We start from the raw sequence: 15,019 nt of genomic DNA on the forward strand, positions 1-15,019 counted from the left end.
CCCCTTGGCAGCCCCTGTCTTCTCCAGCAGCTTCTCCTCCTCTGCATCCTCGGGGTCCGGTGTGGCCGTTGGGGCTAGTGTCCGGCGGGATGTGCTTCCAGAAGGACCTCGCGGTCCACCCAGGCAGGACTAGAGGTGCGGAAATCCCTGCGGGGCTGGACCGAGATCCACATACAGCTGCTCCGTCTGACTCTCCCTGCCTGGAATGGGGACCTGCCCCACCCCCACTTCCACGTCGCCCCTGGATTCTCCCCAGCGAACATCTTATGTTGCCTTATTCTCTCTTCCGCGCTGTTTAGGTTGCGAGATGGGAACAGAAAACCCGCAAGCTGAGCAGGGCCTTCCGATCCCCCTACCTGGCCTGCTACTCCCTGGGCGCTGTCATTTTGCTCCTGAACATTCTGCGCTCCCACTGGTAAGCACCCCCAGGCCGCCTGGCCGGATAAAGTCTGTGTTCATCGTAGGCATCCGCGGCGTCCGAAGGGGCGGCCGCTGCTGCCAGTATTAGGCGGTCCAGCGAGATGCGGGGAGCCCTGGGTCTGCACCCGGGGAAGTCTGCTCTCCACGGCTTCATGCCATGGCGAGTAACCCTTCCCTCTCTGGGCCATCAGATCCCTGTTGGTAAAGGAGTCCTCGTGGCCCCAGGAAGGGGACCTGGCCTTCCCTCCCGCTGTGCTCTCCCTCGGGGCGGTGGCTGCCCCGGATGCTGGGGGAGAGAGGGGCTGGCCCACACAGGCCTGTGCCTGTCCTGCCCACCGAGGCCCGCTGGGCCCGCCGTGGCTTCCCAGCCTCAGGGTCCTCAGCTGCCCAGCAGAAAAAGCCCCTCCTGGCAGGGCCGGCACAGGGGGGCTCTCGGCGCTGCCCTCCCCTCCCTGGGCTTGGTCTGCCCCCACCCCTGGGACCTCGGTTACCCGTTTCTTGGTGTCCTCTGGGAGGCTATCTGCACTTAAGCCCTGTACACACTTCCGTCCCTTTTGTGAGCGGGGCACGGGGCAGGGCTCGCTTAGCAGAACTGGGCGGAGGCTGTCTCCGAGCAGGGGACCTGGGTCCATCCCGATCTTGTCACCGTGTGGAGACTCAGGTGTGCATGCACCACTCTCTTATCCTTTTGTTTCTGGACCCTGCCACTCTTGGCCTGACCAAAGGACTCCTATGAAGTGGGGGGGCGACCTCCTTCCCTCGCTCATGCACCCCCGTGATCCTTCGGTGTCCCCGGCCTGGAGGGGCACGGGCTGGGCGGGGGTGGCCTGTGGGGTCAGGCCACACCTGGGATATGGTAGGAAAGAAGGCGCCACGAGGCTCTCAGAGCCAGGACAGTGAATGCATGTACCAGGTGAGGTTTTCAACTTGCAGGGGGCTACTCTGCCCTCCTGAGCTAACCTCCCTCACCGTGCGGCTGAGAGAAATCATCACTTCGGGTTCCCGCTTGGAGGGGTGCCAAAGCTGAGGGAAGGGACAGGGAGGCACAGGGGTGTGGAGGAAGGGGCCCTCCTAGCAGCCAGGCCCTTCGTGTCTGCTCTGGCTAAGAGGCCCACATTCCGGTTTGGCTGCTGGGCACCTTTGGGCCCCCTGTGCTGAGCGCTAGCCTTCCTCTCCCACCCCGTGGGGTCCCTCCCTCAATGACTCTGAAAACTCAGCTGGCCGGGAGACCCCACCGGCCTCCTTCCTTCTTCCCCAGCCCCCGCCTGGCCTGCAGCCCAGCCCTGTTAGCTCCTTTCCAGCTCAAGGGATTCTTTTCCCTTTGTTTTCTTCCCTAAGGAGCCTTTGCCCACAGGGCCTGCAGACACTCTGCCCCTCTGGAAGGAATGAATGAATGAATCCCTTACCGTCTCTGTTCTGTCTCCCAGCTGGGTGTTGAACTCCTCGGGGGTTGGCAAACTATACCCCCAAGGCCCAACCCTGCTAGCCACCTGCCTTTTTATGTCTCATGAGCTACGCTAGAACCTCGTATAAGTGGAATTACATGGTATTTGTTCTTTTGCGTCTGGCTTATTTCATTTAGCGTAATGTCGTCAGGGCTCATCCCCGTTGGAGCGCGTATCAGAACTTGCTTCATAATGCTAAGTGAAGTAAGCTAGACACAAGGACTAATCCTGTATGATGCCACTTATATGTGGGATCTAAAAAAAATCCAACTAATAGAAACAGAGAGTAGATTTGTGGTTGCCAGGGCCTGCGGGTGGGGGGGCGGGGGGGGGGAGATGTTGGTCAGAGGGCACAAACTTCCAGTTAGAAGGTGAATAAGTTCTGGGGAATCTAATGCACAGCTTGGGGACTATAGTTAATCCCGTCTTGTATACTTGAAAGTTGCTGAGAGAGGAGATCTTAGAATTTCTCACCACACACACACACACACACACGTTGAGTGTGTGAGGTGATGCACGCTAGTCAACCTTATTGTAATCATTTTATAATATATACGTACATCAAGTCATCACATCGTATGCCTTAAACTCACCCAAAGTTCTATGTCAATTATATCTCTATAAAATGGGTAAAAAATAAAAGCACTTTGAATTTTTTTGGTAAAGAATGTCCTTCTGTAATTCTGCATGTAACTGTTTGGGGAACTGCCGTACTGTTTCCTGCAGCCGCTGTACCATTTTACCTTCCCACCTGGTGCCCGCAGCCTCCTGTTTCTCTACATCCTTGCCAGGGCTTGCTGTTACTTTTTTTTTTTTTTTGGAGGGTGGGGGAGGAGCAGAGGGAGAAGGAGAGAGAGAATCCCCAAGCCGGCTCCATGCTCAGCGCGGAGCTCGACGCGGGGCTCGACAAGGGGCTCCATCCCACGGCCCTGAGTTCATGACCTGAGCCGAAATCAAGAGTCAGATCCTCAACCGACTGAGCCACCCAGGCTCACGTTATTATTATTATTATTTTGTTGTTGTTGATTTTTTTATTTTTTATTTTTTTATTTGACAGAGAGAGACACAGCGAGAGAGGGAACACAAGCAGGGGGAGAGGGAGAGGGAGAAGCAGGCTTCCCGCTGAGCAGGGAGCCCGATGCAGGGCTCAATCCCAGGACCCTGGGATCATGACCTGAGCCGAAGGCAGACGCTTAACGACTGAGCCACCCAGGCGCCCCTAGGCTCACGTTATTATTTTTTGATAATGGCCATCCTCAAGGGTGTGAACTGTTTTGATTTGCGTTCCCCTGAGCCCTTTTTTTCATGTGCTTATTGGCCATCTGTCTATCTTCCTTTGAGAAATGTCTATTCAAGTCCTTTGCTCATTTTTCATCAGGTTGTTTGTTTGTCATCGTTGAGTTGTACAAATGGTTACGTTTTAAATGGTTCTGTGAGCCTCTACATGATATCCCAGGTTTTGCCTCTCAGCCTTCAAAGCTGAAAATATTTATTTTCTGGCCTTTGGAGAAATAGTTTGTCAACCCCTGGGCTAGTTGGTGACTGAGGTCCCTCCTAGCTCATCTAGGTGCATAATTTTATGATCTTCCATATCGGGTGTCAGTAAACCTTTTCTGTAAGGGCCGGACAGTAAGTGTTTTTGACTCTGAGGGCCACATAATCTCTGTTGTGGCTCCCGGAGACAGCATGTCAGCGCGTAAAGAAATGCACGTGCCTGAATTCCAATAAAACGGAATTTACTAGAACAGTCGGCAGGGCCAGACTTAGCCACAGGCTGTGGTTTGCCGGCCCCTAGTCTCCATGAAAGGAAAGTCCCATTGCTGCCTTCGGATATCCAGGTCCCCCTGGTGGATGCCGTCCAGGACCCTGGGAGGGAGTGTGAGTCAGAGCAGCCTGGGGAAGGGGCAGGTGCCCTGGGCAGCCTCAGCTCTGCTCCCGATGGGCGGGCCTGGAGCAGGTCACTTGGGCTCTCTTGGTCTCCTGCCTGAAATGGAGCAGGGGTCCCTGGTCCTCTCCCAGGAGGGGTCGTCCATCCTCACTGACCAGCTCCTCACCGAGTGTGTGGCCATGCAGGGGATCCCGGGCTGAGCAGACGCGGCCCTGCCTCGGGCGACATTTTATAGCAACCTGGATGGGGCGGTGACATGGTCAGACCTCCATGCTCCCCTCGGGGGCCAGTAGCAAGTGGGTAAAGGAGGGGCCCCTCTGCCTGGATTAGGCACTTTTCCTGCACAGGATACCGGCAGGAGGCAAAACGCCAGAGGGCCCTGGGTCCCTGGTCCCCTGACGGGGGAGCTCCCTGGCTCATTCTTGCATCCGGGGCCTGGGGAGAGCTGGGAAGAAGACCCCCATGCCCAGCTTCTTATAGCTGATAGCTCCTCAGCTCTTCCTCCTCCCCGGCTTGCTGCTCTTGGTGTTGGCCTGGCCTGGTGTCTGCCTTCCAGCCCATGACTTTTCTCCTGGTTGGACCAGCCACCCCAGGAAGTTTCTGGGGCGAGAGGGAAGATGCTCGCAGGCAGGACTGTTTTCTCTGCTCACCTTCCCGATCAGCAGGCACTTTCCTTCCTCCCTCGGCCTTCTCCCACTTGTCCTTCCCTCTGCTGCATTGAGTGAGGGTGGGTGGGTGCGGCTTCTAGAAGGCCTTGTGAGAATCCTGGCAAGACCAATCTTGCCAGACCAACTGGCAAGACCTACTGCCTGTAGTCTTCTGCCTCCTCCCCCCGCCTCATATTTTCCCCGAGCAGCCTTTCTCATATATGCCTTCATTTGATTCCTAGAGGTGTGTTTTCTTTTTCTTTTGTGGTAAAATATACATAACAGGAAATTCACCGTTTAGCCATTTCTCTAAAATGGGTCAGTGACATTTAGAGCACTTGCCTTATTGTGTCTAATTCCAGAACTTTTTTACCCCAGACGAAAACCCTGTATCCATTAAGCACATGCTGCCCCCGCCCCCATCCCTGGGCACTGGAAAATCCGAATTTGCTTTCTGTCCCTATGGATTTGCCTGTTCTGGACATTTCCAGTGTGTCTGTTCTCTTTCTGTAAGCCACAACTTCCGTGGTGGGTGGGGGGCAGCAGTTGGGGTGGTGGGCAGAGAACGCACACATGCCCGTGCAGACAACTGAATGGAGCGCAGATCATGTGCCTGTTCAAGCCCTGGGCAGGGGTGTTAGGAGAGCGCTGGGCAGCGGGTCTGCCGGGCGTGAAGACAGGGGCCCGTGGTCGCGGCCGGTACAAGGGGGAAGGGACAGGGCCAGGTGTCCGTGTCAGCTCGTCTGTACCAGCCAGGCAACCAGAGGTGGTCTGGGGGCCGCTGACAGGATGCGTAGGCTCCTTATCTGGAGGCCATCAGCACATACGTGTTTGCTCTGGCTGTGGAGCATGGAGAGGGAGGCCTGAGGGGCCCCCGGGGGGGATGGGGAGCATCTGTTGAAGCCCCCTCCCTGATCGCTGCATCCGCTGCAGAGCCAGTCTCCCGGGGTGGGTGGGGGGAGCCTGGTGGCCTGGAGCCAGCATGGCACAGCGTGGACAGCCAGGCAGAGCCCCGCCCCCCATCTTCCCGTGGTGGGGACAGCGGCCTCAGGACAGATGTACGGAGATGCACAGGGCACTGGGGAGCCTCTGCTGCATCGGTCAGTCACTCAGTGGAGCTGTGTTCCAGCTCACTGCAGCAGTGCCCGGGGTCGTGTGGAAACGGGGGGCATGCAGGTATGGGGGCGGGCACACAGGAGCAGGCGGCCTCCGCGCTCAGGCTGGGGTACACCTTCAGCAGAAACGGGGCTGTGGCCGCAGCGAGGGGGGCAAACCTTCTGCCCCTCCGGGTACTAGTTGCCGGGCGGATCACTGCCGAGGAGGGCTGTCGGAAGGGGCGGTGAGAGCCCGGCCGGAAAACAGGGTGGGGGTGGGCTCCCCCAGGCTCGAGGAATGTGGGAGGACTCTGATCCTCGTCGCTGTAGGCCCTTCGCTCCCAGTGTCTGCAGCGCTCCGAGGCATGTGGTCCTCCCCACAGCGTGGGGCTCGGCTTCTAGGCCAGCGGGAGAAAGGCTCTCTGACTTCTCTCTGGCCCCCAGACCCTCTTTGAAAGGTTCCTCCAGTCCATCCCCACCTGGCCACCGTAAATCTCCTTTTCGATGAGCTGTAATTACATCTGGAAATGCCCTCACCTGTGTTCTCAGGGCAGCCCACACCCAGGGGGAGGGATTCTGCGGGCCTGGGCTCTGGAGCCCCACGGAAGTCTGCCTGCCCCACGGTGGGAGGGAGATCCAGGCGGAGGGAGCAGGAAGCACGGGTGGGGTCAGCCTTAACTCTGCAGGTCCTGCGGGCATCAGGGCTTTGCCTTGGGGAAGGGACGGACCCTCTCTTGGCTGTGATGGGTTTTGGAAACACTTTGAAAAGGTGATGTGTTCATTCAATGTACAGCATCCTAGCCCTAAATTCTCACTGGGTGACGATTTTGTAGGGGGTTACATAGGTGAATATTTTTGTTTTGTTCCGTTTTAGGACATATAGGTCTATTTTAATATGGATTAGGAAAAAATAAGTCAGCCCACTGGAGGCCCATGTTCATGGATAGTTTTGCCTAGTTGGGTTGAACCATGAGGCGTGAGCTAACCTAAGCCTGAGAGGTAGAATCTCAAGTGAATCGCTGCTCAGGTTCGCCTGGATGACCTGGTGAGGACGCCCTCGAAGGACTGAGGTTTATCAGTGCCGGTCTGTTGCAGACAGACATGGGAACAGGCCTGTCGTGGGGCTGTGGGCACCACGTGTGGCTGAGCCGGGTGCCTGGCATGTGGCTGTAACATCCTCTCCTCCCCTCCACCCTGGGTTCCCGGATTTCAGGGGAGCAGAGTGCAGACAGCCTCAAGTCACACTGGTGACCGAAAGCTCAATCCCAGTTTTAAAAATAGAACCCGAGACAAATGGATGAGTCTCTCCACGCCCACCCCCAGTGCGGAATCTTTCCAAAGGAAATTGCCTCCTATTACTTCATTCTATTATGGGGAGCGTGGCGCACAGAGCCACTCATCCCTCCATTAATTTTCCGTGGGGAATGGACTGTGCCTTCCTGGCTTAATGGAGGAGCTAGAACACCACAGATCACCTGACTGGGGCCGGGCCCTGCCATTCCAGGAACCCTGACGCCTGTGGGGCTAGGCGGTGCACAGGGCGTCGGAACAGAACCCCCGGGAAGGGCCTGGCCTGCCTTCTCTGCTGACCCCAGACAGTAGCCGCATCGGGCTTTGTGGCCAGTGGGAAAGTGCTTCCCCTTGGCCCCTCCCTTCCTCTCTTCCCATTGGCGAAGGCATAGAAAAGGAGCCACAGGTGGATGGAGGCCCGGATCGAGTCTGGGGCCGTCCCCCACACTTCAGGGCCTTCTCCTCGCCATCACTGGCCCTAGATCCGCCCTTTCTAAGGAATCTCCATCTGCTTCCAACCAGATGGCTTTCACTGCAAGCCTGTCCCCCTGGGAAGCTGCTTCCTGCACGCCAGAGGTCAGAGTGAGACCTTTCCCATTTTCATCTGCCGCCATGCCGTGCACACTCAGGGTCAGGCAACTTGCATGCTTCTTGGATGATGCGAGAGAATTCTGGCAGAGGAGCGTGCCACCGAGGCCGGCTGCTCTCTGACCCCAGATCTGGTCCCGTTGGGGCTGTGGCTGGGCTCAGGATGCTCTCCCGGGCGCTGGATGCTCTCCCACTCTGCGCCCCCGCAGCAGTGACTTCCGACTCAGTGTGCACGCGCGTGTGCACACACACACACATGCACACGCACGGGGCCAAACGACCCCAGGGCGAGGGCTCTGCCGCAGGCTGCTTGCGCCCCGGGCTCCTGTGCTGGGCTCTGTCCCCAGCCTCTGCCGGGCCTCTTCCTCTTTCTGGAATGCTCTCCCTGCCCAGCCCCTTCTCCTGGGGAATGTTTTCATCAGATCCCAGCTTAAGCCTGGCCATGGCCTTCTGGGCCCCCGCCCCGTGTGGCCGTCGTGTGGCGCGCGGCGCTCCACCACACGGTGTCACCCTGCCTGCACACCTGTCCTTCCCACTGTGCGCAAGCCCCACAGGCAGAGCCTGACGTGTTCCGTGCTTACTGGAGTGGGCACAGCCGTTGGCCACGGCTCCGCACAGGGCCACGTGGGCTACCGTCACTGTCACACAGAGGCAGAAACCAAGGCCCCGGGCACCCACGTCTGTCTGAACATCCATGCTGCTCTTCTGCCAGGAGCCCTTTCAGTGGGCCGCCATGAGGGGCCCCCCAGAGCGCTCGAGGCAGATGGGTATGCTGTGCTGGCCAGAGGGTGCCCACCGCGCCTCATTTCCCTAGATTTGGGGGCCAGGGGTCAGCCCAGGCAGGGAGGAGCAGGTGCCAGAGCTATGTTGAGGGAGGTGGAGCCCAAGAGCCAGGCAGGGGGCGGGTTCCCCAGTGCACAAGAGCACGGAGGCCCGAGCATCACCCCCGCCCACCCCCCTATACACATTCTCTCTCTGCTGGGTGGTCCCTTGTGCCACGGTTGCCAAGGACCCAGGGGCCTGCAGGTGAGCCCCGCTCTGGGTGGGGCAGCCGGGCTTGCCGGGGCCTGTACCCTACTACAGACAGTAGAGGTGGGGAGGGTGCCCCGGCCGAGTGCTGAAGCCGCCTGCTCTGGGGCCTGAGCTGCTGGGTCTGCAGGGTTGAAGGTGTGCCTGGGTCACAGGGCTGCCCCGTGCGTGAGGGCCGGTGGTTTATCAGAAAGTCAGGTGAGGGCATAGAGGGGTGGGGCATGGGTGTGGGTGTGGGCAGGTACAATGGCAGCGTGTGCGTGACCCTGAGCCCATCCCAGCAGCTCAGCCTGGATCTGCAGGGTGGCCCTGAGCCCGGGCCGCAGGAAGGCTGAAGGAGGTCAGTGGTGGGCGGAGAGCTGGGGGTGTGGGCAGCATGACCGGTGGCTGGGTGTACCTTGACATATGTGCCGCTGCTGGATAGGTCACCGTGCTGGCCTCTGCCCACAGGCCGAGGGTAAGGCAGTGGATGTGGGGGGGCTGCTTTTCCTCCAGTTGATGAATATGTACTATAACCCATCCTGTCTGGTGTGTGCCAGATACCGGGGAGATACTTGAGGGAAGAAGAAGCAGCCTCTGTTCTCCCAGAGCTAAAAGTAGTTGGAGAAGAACATTCCGGGGAGGTGGTTTTTAGCTCAATATTAGGATAGCTTTACAACAATTTGAATTTGCCAATGGAATGAATGAGTGAGGATGGTGAATTTGTTCTGCTTGAAAGAGCCTTGCAAATAGAGGTACTTTGTGATGGATGGATGGATATAGGGTGGCTGATGGACGGATGCATGCGTGGATGGATGCATGGATGGATGGGTAGGTGGATAGATTGATAGGTTGATGGATGGAATGATGAGTGGAAGGATGGATACATAGGGGATAGACTAATGGGTGGGTAGGTGGATGGATGGATGGATAGATGGACAGAGGATAGATGGATGGGTGGATGGGTGGATGGGTAGGTGGGTAGATTGATAGGTTGATGGATGGAATGATGAGTGGAAGGATGGATACATAGGGGATAGACTAATGGGTGGGTAGGTGGATGGATGGATGGATAGATGGACAGAGGATAGATGGATGGGTGGATGGATGGATGGATGGATGGATAGAGGATAGACTGATGGATGGGTGGATGATGGAAGGATGGGTGGATGGATGGATGGATGGAGGATAGACTCATGGATGGGGAGATGGGGAGATGGTGGAAGGATGGGTGGATGGGTGGACAGAAGATAGGCTAATGGATGGGTGATAGATGGATAAAGGATAGACTCATGGATGGGTAGGCGGATGGATGGAAGAGTGGATGGATAGAGGCTAGACAGGCAGATGGCTGTGCCGGGTGGGTAGGTAGACAGTGAGCTGCCCTGCTAAGACGAACCTGGTACAGAGTGAGTGCAAGCAGTTGTCCTGTGTGAGACAGAAGAGCTCCATGTCTCTTCTGAGTGTTATGATTGTGGGGAAATGGGAAGTGTATGTTAGTGGTACATGCATGCGCTTGCTCCCACACACATCCTCTCCTTTGAGCGTGTCCCTCCCAGCAGTACCAGCTCCCCACTAGCGAGGCAGAGCCCGAACATGCTCCTGTGCGTTACCACGAGCCCAGCCGCTTTGCCCCCCCCCTGCCAGCAGCATGCCTTCCCATCTTCAGTAGCCACTCGGAGAACCTGAACCTCCAAACCCACGAGCATGCTCACCCTGCTTTTGTCACTTGCTGGTTAACAAGGCCTTTGATGGCTTGGCCCCAAAAGGAGCTTGCTGGGGCCATTTTGGAGGTTGGGGAAGACATAGGGAGCCTCTGAGGGGCCACCTAGGATGTGGCCAGCCCAGCACAGGGACCATGGAGGCCGTGGAAGGGGCGAGCATGCCCCAGGCTTCCGGGGGGCACTGCATCCCAGCATATGCCAAGTGCAGGGGCGCACGGGCGCAGCCAGGGGCACTCATCTGTTCCTTTTGGAGCCACATTTTCCTGTGAAGTCCCGGTTGCTAACTGGACAGGAATCAGAGTTTGCAAACTGGTGGCCCCTGGGCTGGATCTGGCCCACGGCCACGCGAAGTCTAACGTGGTTGTCCTTCTTGCCTGTTTCTAATCATTCGGGGATTTTAACTACAAGTCCTGATGTCTGGCTTCTCGAAAACCAAAAACGTTAGCAGGGCCCAGGCCCCTCATTGCGGTCACTGCCCTGGTGGCACTGGGGGGCTGGCACTGCAGGGCAGCTCCGCTCGGGCAGGGCCGTGCCCTCCAGGTCCCCTGCACCCCACCGGCGGCAACTTCGCTCATTGGCACCACCTGCCCGGCCCCAGCTGGCACTGAGTTTGAGACCCCTGGACGGGCTCTTCTGGGGGTCCCCCGGGGACAGGGGGTGGGAAGGGGGAGGGTAGGGCAGCCCCTGTCCATGGCAATGATCGTCTGACCCCCCCCCCGCCCCCGCCAGCTTCACACAGGCCATGCTGAGCCAGCCCAAGATGGAGAGCCTGGATAACCCCACGGCCTACCGCCTGGGCCTCGCGCTCCTGGGAGTGGGCAGCACGTTTGTGCTCTCCAGCTTCTTCGCACTGGGCTTCACCGGGACCTTCCTAGGTAAGACCCCAAGGGCTGGTGGGCCACGAGCAGATGCACTCTGGGTCCAGGCGGGAGCAGGGGCTGCCTGCCTGCCCTGCCATCTGTGACATCTTCGTGGGGAGCACTGGGGGACCCGGCTGGCTCGTTGCTCTGCCCCTAAGTCTGAGGCTCCGGGCACTTTCGTCCTCCAGGCCTCTGCCTGTCCGTGGTTAGCCTGGGAAGCCGGGCTCGCCTGTGTCTCATCCAGCCGGTTGGCTGCCAGGCCAGTGGGATTGCCATTTGCTGCACTTGGGCCACAAGCCAGGGCTGGTGCGGGTCTGGTGCGGGTCTGGATCGGGTTGGGGGGGGACGACGCTGTCCCTGCTCTGCGTTCCCCACTGCCTATGGCTCGGGTCCTCATGACATCAGCAACTTCTAGCAACTTGGAAGCCCAAGAAGGAGCGCAGCTGGGGGAGGCTGCAAGAGCAAGGCAGTCTTGGGGACAGGGACAGAAAGGAGGAGGCAGCCCACAGAAGGAGCCCAGCAGGCAGGTTACGTGGGAGGTGCCCACGCCTCTGATGGGCTGGATCAGGGGCTCCTGGGTCCTCCCCGCTCTCAGCCCCCAGCCAGCTTCGCACACCTGGCCGCGGTTTCCTCCAGCGCCCAGGGCAGTCCCCGGAGCCCTCCCTGTCCGCCTGGGGGCCTCTCTGTCCACAGTCGCTTGGGCCCTGGAGTACTGCAGGCTGTAGAGGGGGCCGGGAGCTCGGAAGGCGCCGTGTTCCCAGGCAGAGGAGACATGCGGGAGCGGCGCGTGCGGGGGGCCTGAGCTGGGCCTGTCACCCACCCGCAGCAGCGGGGCCCCCAGGCAGCTTACGCCTCGTGCTCAGGCCGGAGCTTTAGGATGCCCGAGGCTCAGAGAGGGGCAGCGGGTGGCAAGGTGGGAAGAGACGTTGGGAGCTCCTGGGTCTGCCAGGTGGGAACAGGGCACTGGGGTGGGCCCGGGAGCAAACAGCAAGCTCCAGGGCAGGATGGCGGGCAGGTGGGCTGGTGGGCGGGGGGCCGGTCCGGCCAGGGCTGGAGGTCAGGTGGGGGCCACATCACACATGTCCCTGAAGGCCATGCAGGGGCCTGAGGCCTCACTCCTGGGGAGGTGGGGGCCCTAGGAGGGCTTGGAAAGATGTCCCAGCAATGAGGAGGTTGCACTGGTGGGGTCGTGAGGGAGGGGCGGGGATGAGGGCGGATCAGGTGTCTGTCGCGCAGAGCCGGGGGGCCCAGGGCCACGGAGGGAGGAGGGGCACTGTCCTGTCCTCCTCCGGTCCTCTGAAGACCAGGGTGAGTAGCCCAGCAGCCCGCAGGTGTGGCATAGTTGTGGGCAGAGAGCTGGGAAGGGGCCGCTGTGGGGGGTCAGGGCCGTGGCGGGGAGCCAGTCAGGGTGGGCAGCTGGTGGGAAGAAACCAGAAAAGTCCCAGGCACCACAGCCTAGCACCCCGCAGGAGAAGTGGCCGACAAAGGCCGCGGGGCTCTGGATGTAGGGCACGGCGGCCGCGGCCCTCCTGTGAGTCAGCCCAAAGCGGGTTTCTGTGCCATCCGCCTCGGGGCCCACAGCCCCTTTCCTGCCTCCTGGGAAGAAAGCCTTCTGCAGCCCCCCGCCCCTGGCCGCTCCTGTGGCCCCCGCACCCTTTGTCTCCAGACAACGGACTCCTCCCTCCCGTGGCTGCCCTACTTCTGCCTCGGATGAAGCTCTGAGGCATTTCTGGGGAGAGGAGGCTGGGAGGATGCGCCGGTGCCCTTCAGTGAGCAGCATGGAGCCCGTGGCCATGCGGGCTGCCTGGGGGCCCGTGCCACGTTTCGGAGGGCTGGATGACGGGCCTGTCTGGGGTCGGCCGTCTGACGGTCACACTGTCCACTGTGACCAGCTGCTCGGGGCTGGTCGCGGGGCCAGGGCCGTAATCCCATGGCTGACCTCCTGGGTTGGGTGGTCCAGGGCGGAGGAGCAGAACAGGCCCCCTCGTTTCCCCCCGGGGGTTGGCAGGGGGAGGAACTCACCCAGGCCACATGTTGGGTGAGAAGGAAGGATCTGGGGGCAGAAATAGTGGGGAGCAGGCAGGCCTGCTTTCTTTCCTTTTTTTTTTTTTTTAAAGATTTTATGTATTTGACAGACAGAGACAGCGAGAGAGGGAACACAAGCGGGGGGGGGGGGGGCGGTGGGAGAGGGAGAAGCAGGCTTCCCGCCGAGCAGGGAGCCCGATGCGGGGCTCGATCCCAGGACCCTGGGATCATGACCTGAGCCAAAGGCAGTTGCTTAACGACTGAGCCACCCAGGCGTCCCAACAGGCCTGTTTTCAATAGTGGAAGGGTCTCTTTCAGGAGGTGACGTGAGCTAAGGGAGAAATGCCAAAGGAGGAAAGCTGCTGGCTGGACGGAGAGCAGGGACAAACATCCCGAGCAGAGGGAACAGCATGTGCAAAGGCAGAGGAGAGGAGCATATGGTGGGTGGGAAGGCCCTCTGAGGCGTCTGCATGCCTGTGGCTTGAGTGGGCCCAGCGCCCGGCGTGTCCCTTGATGTGGTAAAACCAGCTCCCTGGCTGGCCTGGAGCCTCCTGGAGGGCAGATCTCGTGGTGTCCCCCTCCCCCCCCACCGGGGAGCCTCCCGCAGGAACTGTGTGGCCAGGCTGTGAGCCTCCAGTCCTCCCTCTCCTCGTCCACAGGCGATTACTTCGGGATCCTCAAGGAGGCAAGGGTGACCACGTTCCCATTCAACGTCCTGGACAACCCCATGTACTGGGGCAGCACGGCAAATTACCTGGGCTGGGCTGTCATGTGAGTATCGGGCCTGCCCCTCGGGCTGCCGCCTGGGGAGGCGGGGGCAGCCTTCTGTCACCTGCGGGGCCGAGGCGTTCCTGGGGACTTTGTTCTCCCGGGAAACAAGGCACATCTAGACCAGGGCGTTAGCGAGCTTCCTCTTGAAGGGCCGGACAGGCGAGGCTCACAGGCTGCAGGCGGAGGTCTGCAGCTTCCGAGCAGCCGTGACACGGTGGGTAAAGGACAGGCTGTGGCCGGAGCGGCACCGCATCGTTCATGGATGCGGAAATTTGAATTTCATATACTTTGCATGTGTCATGTCATACTCTATTCATTTTTTTTTTTTAAACCACTTAAAAATGTAAAAACCATTCGGGCCTACAGACCGTAAGCTGCCCATCGTGTACTAGAACATGAGGGCTCGTAGGCCCCCAGCGCCTCTATGGCTCACGCTCTCCAGAGACCTCGGGCGAGGAGCCGGCCTAGGGAGTGCTGTGGGCTCTGGGCTTCAAGCCATGCGCCCCTCCAGAGCACTTCCTGTTTGTCCATTTTGCATGTTAGGGCTCCTTCCATTGGAAGTTTTTCTGTAGGAAGTGTTTGCTTTTATTGAATACTTGAAACCATGTGCCTAGGATGTTCCAGGTGCTCCCAGACTCCAGGAAGGTTATAGGACATAAAGGAATGAATCTCTAATGGTGGAATGTCAGGAGTGAGCTGTTTCCTGGAAACCCCCACCTTTCGGGGCATCCCAGATCGGAGCACTGGGCTTTGAGTGCAAGGAGCTAGAGGGGGAATCTGTGGGTCTGGCCAGGACCTCTCCCCCTGCCCCAGTCCCACTTGCAGACCAGACAGTCCCCTCGCCTGGACTTGGGCAATGGGATCCCAGGGGGAAGGTTCCATGCCCCTAGACTGACCCACTCCACAGAGCATCTCCCCAGGGCCCACCCTGCAGCTTCTTGATTCTTCCTGCTGACCTCCTTTCCCCACCCCTGCCAGCACATCCATTGTTCTCTGCCATTCCCACCCCAATTTGGTCTTTCCAAACCCAACTGGAGTGTCCCCTCCTCCAGGAAGCCCTCCCTGACCCTTGGCTCCCCATTCCCCATACACAGGTGCCTCCTCTGTGCTCAGAGTGAGATGTCACCTCCGCCTCGGAGCTGTCAGGCCATGGCTCTCAGAAACATGAGACCCTAGGGAGGCCTGGGCTCCCAGAGGCCCCCTCAGGAGGCCATCAGCCACACGGTGATGAGAGAGGGCCTCCTCTGTGGCTCAGGACG

General features: G+C 59.4%; 1 protein-coding gene across 3 annotated transcripts in view; it reads left to right on the forward strand.

Annotated features, from left to right (window-relative positions):
- PEMT (phosphatidylethanolamine N-methyltransferase) overlaps positions 1-15,019 on the forward strand; it is a 78,897-nt gene that overhangs the window by 61,819 nt on the left and 2,059 nt on the right. For 2 of the 3 annotated variants that reach the window (XM_036113079.2, XM_078068011.1), the window contains exons 3-5: positions 300-415; positions 10,834-10,979; positions 13,649-13,760. In XM_036113079.2, coding sequence (XP_035968972.1) covers positions 300-415; positions 10,834-10,979; positions 13,649-13,760 — 374 coding nt within the window. The remainder of the gene's footprint in view (positions 1-299; positions 416-10,833; positions 10,980-13,648; positions 13,761-15,019) is intronic. The other variant, XM_036113078.2, reaches the window with a different exon arrangement.

Source organism: Halichoerus grypus, chromosome 2 (assembly GCF_964656455.1).
Source record: "Halichoerus grypus chromosome 2, mHalGry1.hap1.1, whole genome shotgun sequence".
NCBI classification, from domain to species: Eukaryota; Metazoa; Chordata; class Mammalia; order Carnivora; family Phocidae; genus Halichoerus; species Halichoerus grypus.